The 19,560-nt window shown below is 39.6% G+C and overlaps 1 protein-coding gene and 1 long non-coding RNA gene across 2 annotated transcripts in view; one reads left to right on the forward strand and one right to left on the reverse strand.

The window, feature by feature from the left end:
• Window positions 1-13,548, forward strand: part of LOC117515238 (aminopeptidase N-like) — an 82,749-nt gene extending 69,201 nt beyond the window's left edge. Inside the window, exons 21-22 of the mRNA XM_034175718.1 lie at window positions 13,098-13,179; window positions 13,261-13,548. Coding sequence (XP_034031609.1) covers window positions 13,098-13,179; window positions 13,261-13,440 — 262 coding nt within the window. The 3' untranslated portion in view covers window positions 13,441-13,548. The remainder of the gene's footprint in view (window positions 1-13,097; window positions 13,180-13,260) is intronic.
• On the reverse strand, window positions 971-16,168 carry LOC117515239. The gene is made up of 3 exons (XR_004562109.1): window positions 15,967-16,168; window positions 3,131-3,134; window positions 971-981 (listed from the first exon to the last, which is right to left on the reverse strand). It is a non-coding gene; the product is annotated as an uncharacterized LOC117515239 (long non-coding RNA).
• Between the last annotated feature and the right edge of the window lie 3,392 nt (window positions 16,169-19,560).

A 19,560-nucleotide genomic window follows, 5' to 3' on the forward strand; every position in this document is an offset into this window, starting at 1 on the left:
GACGGATTTGGACTTTACTATATCCCATCAGTGATTCTACCATGAGAGATCTCAGCACGCCCTCATGTTTCTGGTGACCTGAAATCTGATCATGTTAGTTGTTTGATGTGTGTGTCTGAGTTTTTCTTTGTTTTCCTGGTGTTTCCTCTGTATGTCTTGTGTTCCCCTCCCTGTTCTGCTCTGCTCTGTACGGGGCATTGTGGGTGTGTCCCTCCGGTCTGATATCATATGCCTGATCTGATATCCTTCTCTCATCATCAGTTTTCATCCCGCTAGTTGCCAGTTCGTTTGGTCAGTGAACTGACAGGCATGTCCGATCACAAGTCTAAACCTCTTATCAGCCATGCGCAACTATTCACCTCCCATCAGCCAATCACAGCTCACCACCGTCCATCAGCCCATTGCCTTTTGTCTCCATCGTCCTTGGTTCATTTGAAAATTAATAAAGACATCGTCTTCCTTTGTGTCTTGCAACTGAGCACAGTTCTGTCATGCACAACAGGACAAACTGGCTGTGGTGACTCAGCCAGATCCAGGTTTCCGTCCCCTGGCCACCTCATCCATCCTACAGGATGAACAACACAAGAAGGTAAAATGAAATGGGTCCATTTTTGGTCTTTTCTGCCTGTTGGTGAATTGTTACTGTGTCACAAACAGTTCAGATAAGACCCCAGTGTGGTTGGAGCAGGTGGTAACCATGTTTCACCTGAATTTCGAGAGCTGGGGATGGTTCAGTTGTCTGCCGCCGTACAACAACGATCTGTGTTGTTGAGAGTGTGGCGAAGCCCAACATCAATGCATGCTCTCAGACTTGAGTTGATGGCCATTCCTGAGTTCTCAAGCCTCAGTACTAAACCTGAGACTGTGCATCTGGACATCTTTTGCAGTGCTGGTACCTCTTGTGGTGGCTGTAGGCTCCAGACTATCATCTTTCTTTAAAACCCATGTATGGCACTGCACAGAGTGTTTCTCTGAATGTGCCTAAGGTTTTTTAAGTTTTCAGCAACATAACAGGTCCTGTTGGACTTCAACCAGCAAGACGTTGACTTATTTTTTGTTTTTTATCCAAGATATTTTTGAGGAATTGGCGGCCGCTCAGATGCCAATCTTTTGGCAGCTAACATTCCCTTACAATTCAAGTCACATTCTCATCTGACATTCTCCAAGTCACCATTCATTTGGCACAAAGTCATTTCAACAGTACACAAGAATCCTCTGAAAAGACCTACTACCAAAGACATCCAATCATCACCTTAGCTAATTAGAGCGTTGCAACCATTCTGTGACACCAGAAGCACCAGAACCTTTTGGGACCTTTTTTCTATTTCAATTTTTCAATTTATTTTCATTTATATAGCGCCAAATCACAACAGAGTTGCCTCAAAGCGCTTCACACAGGTAAGTTCTAACCTTACCAACCCCCAGAGCAACAGTGGTAAGGAAAAACTCCCTCTGAGGAAGAAACCTCAAGTAGACCAGACTCAAAGGGGTGACCCTCTGCTTGGGCCATGCTACAGACATAAATTACAGAACAATTCACAGAACAATTCAGGGATGAATATACAAGAAATGGTATTGGTGCACAAGACAGGAGGATCGCCAACACGAATACAACTCCCATCTCTGGATGGAGCTGCACCTTAAACAGAGAAGAAACCGAATCAGGCATCAGAAAGACAAAAAATACTGTATAATTTGCCAGCATTAAGAAGAACAAGAAAAACAGATAAATACTAAGGTGATCGCCGGCCACAAGCAATAAACTTCACTAAAAGATACAGAATTTAGGTAAAATTGAGGCCGCAGCCCGCTCCAATTACTATAACATGATTTAAAACAGTAAAAAGCGTAAAACAAAACTGTACCAGTATGCTAGCCATATGAAAGGGAAAATGAGTGCATCTTAAGTCTGGACTTGAAAATCTCAATAGAATCTGACTGTTTTATTGACGCAGGGAGATCATTCCACAGAACAGAGGCACGATAAGAGACAGCTCTGTGACCCGTAGACTTCTTATTCACCTTAGGGACACAAAGTAGTCCTGCATCCTGAGAACGTGAAGCCCAGGCCGGTACGTAAGGTTTAATTAGGTCAGCTAGGTAGGAAGGTGCCAGTCCGTGAACAGTTTTATAGGTTAGTAGCAGAACCTTAAAATCTGATCTCACTGGGACAGGAAGCCAGTGAAGGGATGCCAAAATGGGTGTAATGTGGTTGTACTTTCTGCTTCGTGTCAAAAGTCAGCCAGCATTTTGAACCAATTGGAGACCCCTTAATGCTAGACTGCGGTAAACCAGAAAATAGAGCATTGCAGTAGTCCAATCTAGAAGAGATAAATGCATGGATCAGGGTCTCAGCATCAGCCATAGACAGGATGGCTATATTTCACAGGTGGAAGAAAGCAGTCCTAGTAATATTTCTAATGTGGAGGCCAAAGGACAACGAAGGATCAAAAATTACCCCAAGGTTCCTCACTTTGTCAGTGTGATGTATGACACACAAGCTGAGGCTGAGCGTTAACTGGTCAAATTGATGCCACTGTCTCACTGGACCAAGAACCATAATTTCAGTCTTATCAGAGTTTAAAAGGAGGAAGTTTCTAGACATCCAACTTCTCACTGCTGCAAGGCAATCTTCTAAGGATTTTATGTGACGAGATTACTAGCAGTTATCAGCATGTATAACTGAGTATCATCTTCGTAGCAGTGAAAGGTAATCCCAAAACGCTGCAATATGTGCCCAAGGGGTGCTATATAAAGGGAGAAAAGCAGGGGGCCTAAGACAGAACCCTGTGGAACCCCAAATTTCATGTCACTATGGTTAGAGGTAGTGTTACTGTACAAAACACAGTGAGAACGACTGGTCAAGTATGACGTCAGCCATGCAAGGGCACTCCCAGTAATCCCAAAATGATTTTCCAGCCTATCAAGTAGAATATGATAATCCACTGTATCAAATGCAGCACTGAGATCTAACAGCAAGAGAACCATAGTGGTGTCCGAATCCATTGTAAGCAGAAGATCATTCTCCACTTTAGTGAGAGCCATCTCTGTGGAATGATATTTTATAAAAGCAGACTGCAGTGGCTCAAAGAGATTATTCTCAGTAAGATAGTCTACGAGCTGCCGTGACACCACTTTTTCCAGAATTTTAGAGAAAAATGATAGATTTGATATCTGCCGATAGTTTTTCAATACACTAGGGTCAAAATTAGGTTTCTGAAGTAATGGTTTAATCACTGCAGATTTAAAACATTTAGGAACAGATCCAGAAGTTAAAGAAAGATTAATAATTTCCAGCACAGTCAGCCCAAGAGTGGGCCATAGGTCCTTAAACAGTTTTGTTGGTATAGGATCAAATTAGCAGGTTGTGCTTTTTGTTGACATTACGAGTTTTGTCAGCACGCCTAGTGAGATACTATCAAATTCTGTAAATCTAGGTAATACCTCAGTAGTGGCACCCACCTCAATAGCAGGGTGTAGTGGCTGGGTTAAGGCATGCCGGGATATGTTTAACCTGATGTCTTCTATTTTCTTCCCAAAGTAATCCAGAAAATCTTGTGCTGTAAAAGGAGAGCGAACTACAGGTGGTTGTCCATGCATAAGTGTTGCCACCATGTCAAACAAGAACTTTGATTTATGCTTGTTTTTGTTGATCAAATCAGAGTAGTAGGTCCGCTTTGTAGCCAATAATGCATGCTTATAGTCTAAGATAGCATCATGCCACGCAAGGTGAAATACTTCTAATTTTGAACGACGTAATTTCCGTTCTAGACCTCTTGCTTTATGCTTGAGGTCACGCAGATAATCATTGAACCAAGGTGACTGTGATTTGGGGGAGTGCGGTTTTAACACAAGTGGTGCAACCATGTCGAGTGTAGTTTTGAGCACTGAGTTTAAACTATCCACAAGTCTGTCTACTGACTGGGTATTTGTCAAATGTTAAGCTAAGACATCAGGCAGTCTAGCTTCAAGTTCAGTCTTAGTTGAGGAGTTGATGCATCGATGTAATGATATACGAGGTCTATTAGAAAAGTATCCGACCTTATTATTTTTTTCAAAAACCATATGGATTTGAATCACGTGTGATTGCGTCAGCCAAGCTTGAACTTTCGTGCGCATGAGTGAGTTTTTTCACGCCTGTCGGTTGCGTCATTCGCCTGTGAGCAGGCTTTGAGTGAGGAGTGGTCCACCCCTCTTGTCGTTTTTTTCATTGTTTAGGAATGGCTCAGAGACTGCCACTTTGCTTGATCAAAATTTTTTCAGAAACTGTGAGGGACATCAAAGTGGACACCATTCGAGAAATTCAGATGGTTTTTGGTGAAAATTTTATGGGCTTCAAAGAGATTACGGAGTGTTACTGTCGCTTTAAGGACGGCCCAGAGTGACTGGTGGTGCACCACGCTCCGAAGTCGCCATTGACAGGCTGAGCGACCATTTCATTTCTAAACGGATGGCTTGTCTGGATCCGTGACCATCGTGTGCAATTTCTCTGGTTATCACAAGAGCTGGACATCAACCATTTTCCGGCAGATTTCACTTTTAACAAGAGATTTTGTCATGGAAAGCCGAGCGGAGGCTTCGTGCGTCACGATGGATTCGCTACTGGAGCCAGACAAAACCACCTCCATTTTGGTCTCACAGGATGGCTTTGAGATGGCGTTCAGACAGCTGTCGGTGGTTTTTCCATTGAGTAATTATCCGAGAAATTGTGGATGTGCCTGGACATGCCAGAACATGTCCTGTGAGGCTTCATCACGGCGTTGCCATGCGCCATGCGGCACTGCCGCGATGCGCGGAATTCCTCCGCACGTCTGTCTTAATGTGCCGAAAAAGTGCTGATGTCCACGTCTTTTCACAATTCCTGTGCTAGCCAGATGACATCCCGGATAAAACACAGCGTCCAGTTTGGAAATGAATGGCACATTCCACTGTTACAGGAGTTTTTGTCATGGAAAGAGGAGCGGAGGCTTCGCGCGTCGCGACGGTGCCGCATGGCGCAAAGCAACGCGTGATGAAGCCTCACAGGACATGTTCTGGCATGTCCAGGCACATCCACAATTTCTCGGATAATTACTTGATGGAAAAACCACCGACAGCTGTCTGAACGCCATCTCAAAGCCATCCTGTGAGACCAAAATGGAGGTGGTTTTGTCTCGCTCCAGTAGCGAATCCATCGTGAAGCACGAAGCCTCCGCTCGGCTTTCCATGACAAAATCTCTTGTTAAAAGTGAAATCTGCCGGAAAATGGTTGATGTCCAGCTCTTGTGATAACCAGAGAAATTGCACACGATGGTCACGGATCCAGACAGCCATCCGTTTAGAAATGAAATGGTCGCTCAGCCTGTCGATGGCGACTTCGGAGCGTGGTGCACCACCAGTCACTCTGGGCCGTCCTTAAAGCGACAGTAACACTCCGTAATCTCTTTGAAGCCCATAAAATTTTCACCAAAAACCATCTGAATATCAAGGTGGTCCATTGATGGTGGTAGTAGACTTCCTCTTCCATTCATAAGGGCTCATAAGACCCAGATTGTGACCAGCCTCAGTTAGGTTTTGGGGCTATGTGGAGAGGACATGGATCACAGTGCTTCAGATAAAACTGTGGAGAGCAGAACTGAGTCAATACAGATGAGGAAAATGGCAGGACCAATGACACAGAGATGTGTGTGTGCGTGCGTGCGTGCGTGCGTGTGTATCAGTGAAAAAGATACCGAAAAATTGCTGAACAGATTTTCACCAAAGCCGGTGGAAATATGACTTGGGATGACAAACCTTTGGAGATGATCAGACAAACTTCAAGGTCAGCAAAAACATGGTGCTTAAAACATATGTTCTGCTGCATCTCTGCAAGTAATAGAGCCAGCGAGATGATCTAAAATTTGTTATTTGTGATTGATTTAAATTAGTGTTCAGAATAATAGTAGTGCTATGTGACTAAAAAGATTAATCCAGGTTTTGAGTATATTTCTTATTGTTACATGGGAAACAAGGTACCAGTATATTCAGTAGAGTCTCACCAATCCAGCAAGACCAAGCATTCATGACACTCTTAAGGCTATGAAATTGGGCTTTTAGTGAAAAAAGTAGAAAAGGGGGTGTTCACAATAATAGTATCATCTGCTGTTGACACTACAAACTCAAAACTATTATGTTCAAACTGCTTTTTTTTTTAGCAATCCTGTGAATCACTAAACTAGTATTTAGTTGTATAACCACAGTTTTTCATGATTTCTTCACATGTGCGAGGCATTAATTTTGTTGGTTTGGAATCAAGATTTTGCTTGTTTACTAGTGTGCTTGGGGTCATTGTCTTGTTGAAACACCCATTTCAAGGGCATGTCCTCTTCAGCATAAGGCAACATGACCTCTTCAAGTATTTTGACATATCCAAACTGATCCATGATACCTGGTATGCAATATATAGGCCCAACACCATAGTAGGAGAAACATGCCCATATCATGATGCTTGCCCCACCATGCTTCACTGTCTTCACTGTGAACTGTGGCTTGAATTCAGAGTTTGGGGGTCATCTCACAAATTGTCTGCAGTCCTTGGACCCAAAAAGAACAATTTTACTCTCATCAGTCCACAAAATATTCCTCCATTTCTCTTTAGGCCAGTTGATGTGTTCTTTGGCAAATTGTAACCTCTTCTGCACATGTCTTTTATTTAACAGAGGGACTTTGCGGGGGATTCTGGCAAATAAATTAGCTTCACACAGGCGTCTTCTAACTGTCACAGCACTTACAGGTAACTCCAGACTGTCTTTGATCATCCTGGAGCTGATCAATGGGTGAGCCTTTGCCATTCTGGTTATTCTTATATCCATTTTGATGGTTGTTTTCCATTTTCTTCCACGCGTCTGTTTTTTTTTTTTTTTTTGTCCATTTTAAAGCATTGGAGATCATTGTAGATGAACAGCCTATAATTTTTTGCACCTGCGTATAAGTTTTCCCCTCTCCAATCAACTTTTTAATCAAACTACGCTGTTCTTCTGAACAATGTCTTGAACGTCCCATTTTCCTCAGACTTTCAAAGAGAAAAGCATGTTCAACAGGTGCTGGCTTCATCCTTAAATAGGGGACACCTGATTCACACCTGTTTGTTCCACAAAATTGACGAACTTACTGACTGAATGCCACACTACTATTATTGTGAACACCCCCTTTTCTACTTTTTTTTACTAATAGCCCAATTTCATATCCTTAAGAGTGTGCATATCGACTTCCGGGATGACGAGGAGCCGAGTAACAGCATAACTTCTGAGCTCCACGACGGTCCGTCACCCCCCTGACAAAAAACTACTAAAATTCAAACGAACGTTTTATAAAAATGTCAGGGGGCAATAAGAAGAAGATAAGAACAACTGTACAAGAAACTGCGAAAGACAGAGAAGGTACGCTCGCGGAGATCACGGAAGCTAACCCTGAAGCTAGTAAATTAGCTGAAAATACGACCATGGATGCTATTCAAGCTAATATTTTGGCAGCGCGGAAAAATGTTCAAGATGACATTAAAAGAGAGTTTAACGACAAAATTGACTTTCTTAAAGCCGAGGTGAGCGCTTTCAGAGAAGAAATGGCAAATCGCATGGATGGGCTCAACGCCGATTTAAACAACGTTACACAGAGAGTCGAGGAAGTCGAGCAGAGAATGGCCGACATGGAAGAGTTCAGTGTTGATGTTAAAGATGCATTGGAGCACACATTACAACTGCAGATGGATCTGCAAACAAGATTGGTGGGCATCGAATCTCAGACACGCAGAAATAATATTAGAATCCATGGGATTGCGGAGGAGGCTGAAGGAACAGATATCCAAGCATTCATGGAAACTTTTATAAAAGCAGAGCTCGACCTCCCTGAAGTCAATTTGGCAATACAGCGATGCCACCGCTCACTCAGCTCCAAGCCTCCACATGGAGCTAATCCTAGATCCATCGTGATCCACTTTCTTGAACACAGGATGAAAGAGTTAGTGCTCCGCTCCGCGTTGCGTAAAGGCAACATTCAATTCAGTGGAAGACGGATTTACTTTGACCAAGATTATCCAAGTGACATACTGTTCAAGCGTAGAGCTTATAACCATGTGAAAAAAACACTCAAGGAAAAGGGTTACCGCTTCCAAACTTTGCATCCAGCCAGACTACGTGTGCTCTTTGGCACGGACGGAGACAGCGCTATTTACAACAATGTGGAGGATGCTTCAAAAGACCTGGAGAGAAGAGGGATTTTGCCATCACGATCAGAAAATATAATGGATGAGGCAGTTGCACCGCCTACCGGAGCAAAGCGACCTAAATTCATGCGAATGACAAAGAAGCAGAGCAAAGGAGAGTTGATGAAGAGTATCCAAGAAAGATTGAGCGCATTTAAACGGAACACAGTCTAATGCATCGACCTACGTAAAGAAGAATAGTACAGCTGAACTGTAAAGTGAGTTCTAAAGACGATTGACGGACCGTTGGAGAAAGAGCTTCCTCGCTTTTTGCTGTCACAATGGACAAGAGGAGCGGAGGGACAGCACAGAGAGGGTTCCCCTATTTTTATAGGAAACTCCCTCTCAACATTGAAGGTGGACTTTTCCTTCACCAATGGAGGTCACATATGTTCAACGTTCGTATGTTTTTTTTTTTTTCTCTTTTTAAGCAGACCCTTTTGTGTTATTTGGAGCATCTATTAGGATATAATTTATATTTTGGCAATGTTAGATAAGCAGAAATATACAGTCGTCACTCTTAATGTAAATGGCCTACATAGCCCTATTAAAAGAAGCAAAGTGATTGCAAAAATGAAAAGAGAAAGATACGATATTATATTTTGGCAAGAGACGCACCTTTCGGCCACGGAGCATGAGAAAATACGTAAAATGGGCTTTAACAATATGTATTATTCTTCCGTTAATAAAGGACGCTCAAGAGGAGTAGCTATTTTAATACCAAATAGAGTACATTTTCAGTGTACCGCACAGATAAGTGATAAAGATGGATGTTACATATTAGTAAAAGGTCATATAGATAACAAAGAAGTAACATTATTGAATGTATATAGACCACCAGGAAAAGACAAGAATAAAATTAAGAGAATATTTGACCTCATTGCTACAGAAACATCTGGAGTACTTATATGTGCGGGGGATTGGAACATTTGTCTCAACCCCTATATCGATTCCTCTAGTAAAAACAAAAAGCTCCAAACCGAAACAAACCTTATCAAAAAAATGCTTAATGAATTAGGGTTAATAGATGTATGGAGAAATCTATATCCTTCCGGAAAAAGTTATACATTTTACTCACACTCTCATCAAATACATTCAAGACTGGATTATTTTTTTATGTCAACGTCGGATAGACACAGAATAATAAAATGTACCATAGGGGTTAGAGACGTGTCTGACCATGCAGAAGTCTGTCTGACACTCCATTTAGATAATGATAGAAAAGAATCCCTATGGAGGTTTAATACGAGCCTCCTTAAACACGGAAAATTCTTAGACTTCACGAAAAGAGAGTTTAAAGATTATATGGACCATAATAACAATGAGGAGACCTCTCCTAGCATTGTATGGGATGCCTTAAAGGCAGTGTTAAGAGGTAAATTAATTATGTGGTCCTCATTAAAGAAAAAAGAAAAAGAATGTAGTATCAAAAAAACACTCGACAAACTGAAAAAATTAGAAATTGAACATACCCAAAATAAAGACAATGCCATTTTAAAAAGGATTGATGAAACAAGACATAGTTTGAACAAATTATATGAGGACCAAATAGAAAAGAAAGCCAAATTTATGAAACAAAGCTATTATGAAAATGGCCCAAAATCAAAGAAACTTCTTGCATGGAGAATACGTAAACAGACGGATAGATTTGTGAACGGGGTGAGGAACCCTACTGATAATAAAATGTGCTATGAATTGAAGAGTATTCAAAAATCTTTTGTAGCATACTACCGACAGCTGTATGCTCAGCCACATCTACAGAATCCACAATTTATAAATCGTTTTCTTTCACAGCTGGATTTACCATCTATAGGAACTGAACAAAATGCCATTTTAAATAGTGAAATAACAGAGGAAGAAATCAATAAAGTTATTTCTAAATTAAAAGGAAATAAAATGGCTGGAGAAGATGGTTACCCAGCAGAATGGTATAAATACTTCAGAGATCAAATAATCCCTTGTCTCAAAAAATGTTTTAATTATATTCTAAAAGGTGGAAAGATTCCACCATCTTGGAGAAGAGCAGTTATATCTGTGATTCACAAACCTGGTAAAGACAAAACACAATGCGGTTCTTATCGACCAATATCCGTTTTAAACATTGATTACCGCATATTTGCGACAATATTGGCTAAAAGACTCGAAGTTCTGATTCCAGAACTGACGGACGCTGATCAATGTGGTTTTGTACATGGCAGACAAACACACGATAATATTAGACGTGCTCTTCACCTCATTTATAACATGAAAAGATTAGAATCTGTTGCAGTTAGTTTCGATGCTGAAAAAGCATTTGACTCTGTCAGTTGGGAATATCTTTACCTAACCCTTAACAGATTTGGTTTCAATACAAATATAATTAACTGTTTAAAATCATTATATGAACTACCTTCGGCCAGAATTAAGATAAATGGGGACCTTTCAGATACTGTATATTTGGAAAGGGGCTGTCGTCAAGGCTGCCCCCTTAGCGCTAGTCTATTTGCACTTTTTATTGAACCCTTGGCTCAGGCTATCAGAGAACATAAAGATATCTCAGGTATCGAAATAGGAGACACTACATACAAAATTTGTTTATATGCAGATGACATCCTCTTGACATTAACCAATCCGACGACCAGTTTATCCAATCTGTTGACACTATTGTCTGAATACGGTTCATACTCTGGGTATAAATTAAATTTACAGAAAACACAAATTATTACCTTTAATTATCAACCACCCATAGAAATTTCTAAAGAGATAAATATCAATTGGAAAGGCAACATCATTAAGTACCTTGGAATATCGATACCAAAGGATATATCTTCACTTTATGATGAAAATTATAGAAAATACACAGCCAATATTAAAGTAGACCTACAACGATGGGCATTAAAACCAATGAATATGTACGATAGGATTGAGACAGTTAAAATGAATTTATTACCGAGGTTTCTTTACCTATTTCAAGCGTTGCCAATTGAAATAACTTTCACACAATTTAAGGAGTGGAACAAAATGTTATCAAACTTCATATGGGGAAACAAAAAACCAAGAATACGACTTCAGACTTTACAATTACAGAAAGAACAGGGTGGTTTAGCCTTACCATGTTTAGAAAGTTACAATAAAGCTGCACAAATACGAATATTGTTGAACTGGTGTGACCTTAGATATGAAGCTAAATGGAAAAAGATAGACCAAGCATATTTTGATATACCACTACAAGCTATGGTTGGTGACAAACCACTATTGAAAACATATTCAAAATCTTGTTTGATCCCTCCTTGGATAAAATCTCCAATGAACGAATGGATTAAAATACTTAAAAACAAGAACGTTGAATTTTGCCAGCCAAAATTGATAGCAGGTTTCAACAATGGCCACAGGAGGGCATAACGAGCTATTGGGTCATAACAACAAAAGGCACACTGAAAGGTTTCTCGGAGCTTTTAGATAAACATAATCTGAATAGACATGACCTTTTTAGATATTTTCAACTAAGACATTACTTTAATAAGAAAATTAAATATGAAGGAGAAGAGGAGGATTTGGTGAAACATTTCCTTGCGGCTTGTAAAGGTAACGCACCAAAGAAACAAATAACAACAGTGTATAAAGGTGTACAAGTACTTCAGAATATTTCTACTATGTATATTAAAGAAGCATGGGAAAATGAAGCCAATATCATAATAACAGAGAAAGAGTGGCTTGGTATATGCAAAACTGTTACGATTACTACCTGTTCTGGTTTTTGGAGGGAATTTGCATGGAAGACTGTAACACGTTTTTTTGTCACACCACATATCAAAAGTAAGCAGTGTAACGACCCCGTAAAAGCCTATTGTTGGAGAGAATGTGGACATACTAAAGCAGGACATTTTCACATATTCTGGGACTGTGTGAAGATCGCACCCTATTGGACAACGGTGATAACAACAATTCAAAACATCATTGGATTAACTGTGTCAAATGGATTTATTGAAATATTTTTGGGATATATCTCTTGTGAATTGCCTAAATCACAAAAATATCTTTTGTCTATCTTGCTGGCTGGAGCAAAAAAAGCGATTACTAGGAAATGGTTGAGTAAAGATGTACCTTCACTCCACGATTGGGTTAATGTGGTTAACGAAATTCAAGATATGGAGAGGATGACTTTTTCACTGAGATTGTCTGTCGAGAAATGTAACAGATATTGGGAGAAATGGGAACGATACATTCGATCACTGAACCTTTAAAAGATGACATACTGTATAGTGTGTTATACATTATTACTACATGTTCATATAGTTGATGCCCAACTTTATTTTCTTTCTCTCTTTTTTTTTTCTCTAAGAGGTCTGCTTGTTATTATCATTGTTCCATTTACATTTGTTATATATATAGGAAAATTGTTCAACAACCAAAAATAAAAATAAAGTAAAAAAAAAAAAAAGTGTGCATATCATGAATGCTTGGTCTTGTTAGATTTGTGAGAATCTACTGGTACCTTGTTTCCCATGTAACAATAAGAAATATACTCAAAACCTGGGTTAATCTTTTTAGTCACATAGCACTACTATTATTCTGAACACTACTGTATAAGATGAACAGTCGAACATGTCTGTATCCCAGTGTGCACATCAGTGCTCTGGCGCCTTGTTTTTTTGGCTGGTGATCTCAGACATTCAGTTCAGTTTTGCGTCGTGTGGTAATATTAGCGATGATGCTGTGGCTACACGGTGCGTTACTGTGGTCACCTGATGACATCAGATAGGTGACTCTGGATAGACACGGAGTTGAACAGTTGTCCTATTGTTGGACATTTGGTGACATCATCAAACCACCACAGCAGCAGTGAAACATTCATTTGATGCTGCAGCTGAGAGTTCACCTGCTTTGTTGTTGTTTTCAGATATGGTGTGGGCTCCTTTTCTTTTGCCACCATAATTGACGGCATCACAGCAAGATTCTCAACGCCAGAGGACGTGCAGCAGGCACGTAGTCAGTGAAATGCGCCCCGTCGTAGCTGATGTGCACGTGCTAAACTGCTGTCTTCTTTGTGCTCGAACATGCAGCTGGAGGAGTTTGTGAAGGAGAACAGCGCCGCCGGCTTCGGCTCAGCCTCACTGGCTGTGATGCAAGCACTGGACAGGACGAGAGCTAACGTCAAGTGGCTCCAAGCGCACAGAGAGGAGGCGCTGCACTGGTTTACCAGCCAGACAGGAAGTCTGTGCGAGGAGAGGAGGAAGGGTTAAAGCCAGCTCGACAACCCATCAACCAATCAAATAGCTGCTCACATAAAGCATCAGATTGTTAATCAGAAGCTGGAATGAGGTTGATCATTTTCTTTACACTTTTTATTGGGATGAAATGTGGTTTTAAACCAGTTTATGAAATCAGGATGCTGTTAGATCAGCATCATTATTATAGAACAAGTAGATTTACAAAGAAAGCAAACGGAAGGACAGTGTCGTGGTTTTGGCCTAATCTGGGTGTTGTGCCCATATTTCCCCCCTTTCTGTTCTCGTTCGACCCCTGTTTTGTTATTAGTTGCTTATTTTCATGCTGGTTTATTTTCTTTTATGTTGTTGCTTTGTACTTTGGCCTTTTTGTTCTGCTCCAGTTTTCTTCAGTCAGTTGTTTTCACTTATTGTTCGTTCATTTATCATTTAGTTATCAGCTTATTTTTGCTGTTTTCATTTCTGTTATTTGTAGCACTTTAATGTCAGGTTTTGTTATCACTTTGTTTCTGTTCTACCCAGAGTTTGTCTGTCTGCCTGTTCCAGTTTAGTTTTGTCATTGTGTGTAATTTCTTATAATTCTCTGATCAGTTTTTATCTAGTTTATCTTCTGGTTTGCTTTTCTCTCCTGTTTGAGTTTGTATTGCCAGTTCATGTTTATTTGATCATAAGTGTTCATGTCAGTAATTCTTTTCATTGCGAACTTACACCTGTCTGTCTCATCCTGTCTTTGTCTGCACTCATTTCAGTCTGAGCTTCATTCTTATCACAGTCTCCCTCTGATCACTGTACTCTTGCCCTGCACCTCCCATCATATCTTCATCTTGGTGGAGCAGATAACTAACAATTTTTCATTGCTGGAAACAAGCGCCAAAATTGGAACACATATTCCTCAATCATTACTCTTTTGAGAAAAGTGAGTATCCACTTCAATTTTCAGTAGGCGGCCATGTAGGGGTCAATTGAAGAATTACACAGGGATCAAAATTTAAAAATGCTCCAATCATATTGAAAGCTATACCACATTATTTGCCTGATCACAACAATACCAAAAAGGTATAGTATGGACTATCTATGACTGAATGTTATGGAGTTATGGGGTAAAAACAACAATGGTGGCAAAGGTCAATTTCAGTTTGTACAGGGGTTAGAAGTTAAAGTTGCTCCAATTTTGGTAAAAAGTGGTTCAAATTATTGGTTGAACTAATAGGATTAATTAATGAAATAGTTTTGACTGTTGAATGCTTGGTCTGCAAGGCAAAGGTAGAATAATGTCGACATCTATGTCGATTCTATGACGTGACATGTTACCCTGTAACATGATAACTAAGCATGCCACATAGTGCAAACTGCTCCTTTTTAAAACCCTATTAACTCAACCAGTAATTTGCATCACATTTTATAATATTTAGAGCAACTTTAACATCTGAACCTTGTACAAACTAATGCTGACCTTTGTTATCATTCTTGTTGTTTTTACCTCATAAATCCATAACAGATAACATAATAGATAGTCCAAACTATACCTTTTTGGTATCATTGTGATCAGACAAATAATGTGGTATAGCTTTCAATATGATTGAAACATTTTTAAATTTTGACCCCTGTGTAATTCTTCAATTGACCCCTACCTGGCCACCTACTGAAAATTCAAGAATGGATACTCAATTTTACTCATATTCAATTCATGGATACTCAGTTTTTTTCAAAAGAGTAATGTCTATAAGGAGTATTTGTGCCAACTTTGGTGCTTGTTTCCAAATTTGAAGGATTCCTCTATAAATATTCTATCTGCTGCACTATCTCTCACACACAGTTGATCATGTTCTCTCTGCACCGGCCATGTGTCTCTCACTTTAACTCTGTCTGCTTTGTGTTTTTCTTTCACTCACGCTCTGTGCACCCGTTCACATATCTTTGTCTTTTCTTCACTCCACCTTGTGTTGTCCTCCCTCACTGTCTTGCACAATGTAGTGTCTTTGTTCACTAGCCACGTCCCCTTCTTGATTGTTCCTCATGTGCACCTTGTTAACGCCTGGCTTATTTAATCTCCACCCAGCCACCACACCCTTGCTTGTTTGTTGTCTTTGTACTCATACCAGCTCTGTGTCTAATCCTGTTTTTGATTTGCCGTGTATCCAGATCCTGCTTTGTGTTTTTGACTGCGCCTTTTGCCTCGTCCATGATGGCTATGTCTGCTCGTGCCTTTGAACCCTGCTTACCCATGACTGCGTTTTTGCCTGACCCTGTTTGTGCTTCTGCCTCGCCGACTGAGCACCTGTGTACCAAACCTGAGCCTGAATTAAAGACTGATTTCTTCTACATCCAAGCTGAGTCTGGAATTTTGCATTATAGCACAACCAAAGTGCCTGGCACCCACCGTGCCTGACAGACAATAAATCTTACAAAGTTTTTGGGAAGTTCTTCACAGATGGAGCAGCAAAAAATAAAAATACAGATGAAACCCAAAATAGAAGTAAAGAAATCTAATAAGTAAGGGCGCACAGGAGGATTCCCACTGGTCTGCCCGAATAAAAGGACAGACACACCGCCACATTTAAAATATTGCAAATGTTAACTCAGTAAAATCATTTAAAATGTTTTCTTAAAAGCATTACAGATAACACAACAACATATAACATTAAAATCCAAAACGGTCTCAGTATTTGAATTCATGTTTAATAATCAGCCTTCAGCTTCCCAGCAGGATTTAATGCAGCTCAGTGCGAACTTTTCCCACTTTTATTTTAGCCATGAGTGGAGCATTGTCGCACACATGAAGCACTTTTCTCTTGAAACAATGCAAGAGATGAGATGCTCTGGTGTCAGAATGAATTGAACGTATGCGTTTGTGGGAGTGAGATTGTTTGTGTATTGCTTATAGACTGAGACCAAAAAAATGAGCTCCAGAAGCACATTTGTTAAAAATATACACTATACACTAAGAGAGGTGTGAAGGAGGCATTCTATGTGAACCAGTTGAAACGCAGCCTTAACCGGGGAGGGGGTCTGAGACATGCTGACTCATTCATGCCATCAGGAGAGGTGTCAGTCCCATCGTTAGGAGGGACAGCTACACTGTCACTAGGAGGGTGCTAACTAGAGCACAATAGGTGCTAATTAAAGCAATTGTTTTGTCACTAGCCAATAGCAGTCTGCCTCTTGGTAGGAGGCGTCTGGTTAGGTTTAAAACTCCAGCTTTTGTGGCTTCTGTTTGTTCTTCTCGACAAGGGTCAGACAGAAGTCAGACTACGAGCAAGAATTTTAGCTGAGGAAGCTTCTGTGATTTGAAGTGAAACGTCCTCGCATCAAGCAACCCAGTCCAGTCGAAGATTCAAGCCTCTCTCTTTTTGTCACCATTTTTATCCCAGAACTCCATAGACTTCAGTCTAATCTCTTCCTTTTTGGAATCTTTATGACCAGACAAATACCTTTCAATATGAGCGGAGCATTTTTAAATTTGGATACCTCTGTTATTGTTCAACTGACCCCTACCTGGCCGCATATCGAAAATGCAGGTGGACACTCTGCTTTTTCAAAACAGTGATGCCGAAGGACTATGTGTACAAAATGTGGTGCTTGTATCACCTTTTCAAAGATTAGTCTGTAAATTCTCTGATTTGCTGAGTGACTGGAAGCACTGTGTGATTTGTAAAAAAAAAAAAAAGAAACAACTGTGGGGTGGGGGCATAAAACAAAATAATAAATTGAAAAATGTCAGATTCTGCTCAGCTTTAAACATGCATACTTTTTTTTATTGAAAATACCATCAGTACATTTGTATCAATAGGTATATGAATCGAAACAACAATTTCTCCAACAGTATTTACATGATAAGATCCAACTATATAATTACATTCAACAATGAGGAACATCTAGCAGTAATTCACAGTCATCTGATCTGGTTTAATCATCTTCCAACAGATGGTGAACCTGATACATCTTCATGAACAGAAAGTCACTCATGCCCCTCTTTCTATCTTCTGAAACACTCAGGACAGGTCAGAGGACGTTGACAAAGGTGCAGCCTGCAATAATCAAAACGAGAAGAAACAAAAGCATGACTAATCAATTCAATTTAGCCTTTGACACGAGCAGTCCGAGTTGGGAAAAAAAAACAATTTTGAAGCAGATGTCGAGAATGATGTTCGATGGACATTAAACTATCAAAGACTACAACACCAGGTTTTCTAAGACTCGACTGACCAGATTCAATGCAGCTAATCTGTTATGGTTAAGAGTTGACCAAAACAGTTATAGTAAGTACTCTTATGTTCAAGTGAGGAAGCAATCCTCTTCATTAATCAAAGGTGAGGTCAAACACAGGGTGACTGAATTCACTTGAAGCACTCTTGACTTCATCAAGGTGAGATCAACTGAGTAATCTTCTTAAAAAAGATGAGTACCAACTGAGGAATATTCTTTATTCCTAAACTGTGGAATCTCTTCAGAAAGATGAGTACAAACTGTGGAATCGTCTTCATAAGGATGAGTACAAACTGTGCAATCGTCTTCATAAGGATGAATACAAACTGAGGAATATTCTTCAGAACGATGAGTACAAAGTGAGGAATCTTCTTCATAAGGATGAATACAAACTCAGGAATCTTCTTCATAATGATGAGTACAAACCAAACTGAGGAATCTTCTTCATAATGATGAGTACAAACTGTGGAATCTTCTTCATAAGGATGAGTACAAAATGAAGAATCTGCTTCAGAAAGATGAGTACAAACTGTGGAATCGTCTTCATAAGGATGAGTTCAAACTGAGGAATCTTCTTCATAAGGATGAGTACAAACTGAGGAATCATCTTCATAAGGATGTATAGAAACTGGAATCTTCTTCAGAAAGATGAATACAAACTGAGGAATCGTCTTCATAAGAATCAGTATAAAATGAGGAAAATTCTTCAGAAAGATGAGTACAAACTGTGGAATCTTCTTCAGAAAGATGAGTACAAACTGAGGAATCTTCTTCAAAAAGATGAGTACAAACTGTGGAATCGTCTTCATAAGGATGAATACAAACTGAGGAATCTTCTTCCGAAAGATGAGTACAAAGTGAGGAATCTTCTTCATAAGGATGAATACAAACTGAGGAATCTTCTTCATAATGATGAGTACAAACTGAGGAATCTTATTCGGAAAGATGAGTACAAAGTGAGGAATCTTCTTCAAAATGATGAGTACAAATTGAGGAATATTCTTCATAAGGATGAGTACAAACTGTGGAATCGTCTTCATAAGGATGAGTTCAAACTGAGGAATCTTCTTCATAAGGATGAGTACAAACTGAGGAATCATCTTCATAAGGATGAATAGAAACCGGAATCCTCTTCAGAAAGATGAATACAAACTGAGGAATCGTCTTCATAAGAATCAGTATAAAATGAGGAAAATTCTTCAGAAAGATGAGTACAAACTGTGGAATCTCTTCAGAAAGATGAGTACAAACTGTGGAATCGTCTTCATAAGGACGAATACAAAACTGTGGAATAGTCATAAGGATGAATACAAACTGAGGAATCTTCTTCAGAAAGATGAGAACAAAGTAGGGAATCTTCTTCTTAAGGAAGAATACAAACTGAGGAATCTTCTTCATAATGATGAGTACAAACCAAACTGAGGAATCTTCTTCAGAAAGATGAGTACAAATTGAGGAATCTTCTTCAAAAGGATGAATACAAACTGAGGAATCTTCTTCAGAAAGATGAGTACAAAGTGAGGAATCTTCTTCATAAGGATGAGTACAAACTGTGGAATCGTCTTCATAAGGATGAATACAAACTGAGGAATCTTCTTCAGAAAGATGAGTACAACCTGAAGAATCTTCTTCAGAAAGATGAATATAAACTGTGGAATCGTCTTCATAAGGATCAGTATAAACTGAGGAATCTTCTTCATAATGATGAGTTCAAACTGAGTAATCTTCTTCATAATGATGAGTACAAACTGAGGATTCTTCTTCAGAAAGATGAGTACAAAGTGAGGAATCTTCTTCATAAGGATCAGTATAAACTGAGGAATCTTCTTCATAAGGATGAATACAAACTGAGGAATCTTCTTCATAAGGATGAATACAAACTGAGGAATCGTCTTCAGAACGATGAGTACAAGCTGAGGAATCTTCTTC

Source organism: Thalassophryne amazonica, chromosome 8 (assembly GCF_902500255.1).
Source record: "Thalassophryne amazonica chromosome 8, fThaAma1.1, whole genome shotgun sequence".
In the NCBI taxonomy this organism is placed as follows: domain Eukaryota; kingdom Metazoa; phylum Chordata; class Actinopteri; order Batrachoidiformes; family Batrachoididae; genus Thalassophryne; species Thalassophryne amazonica.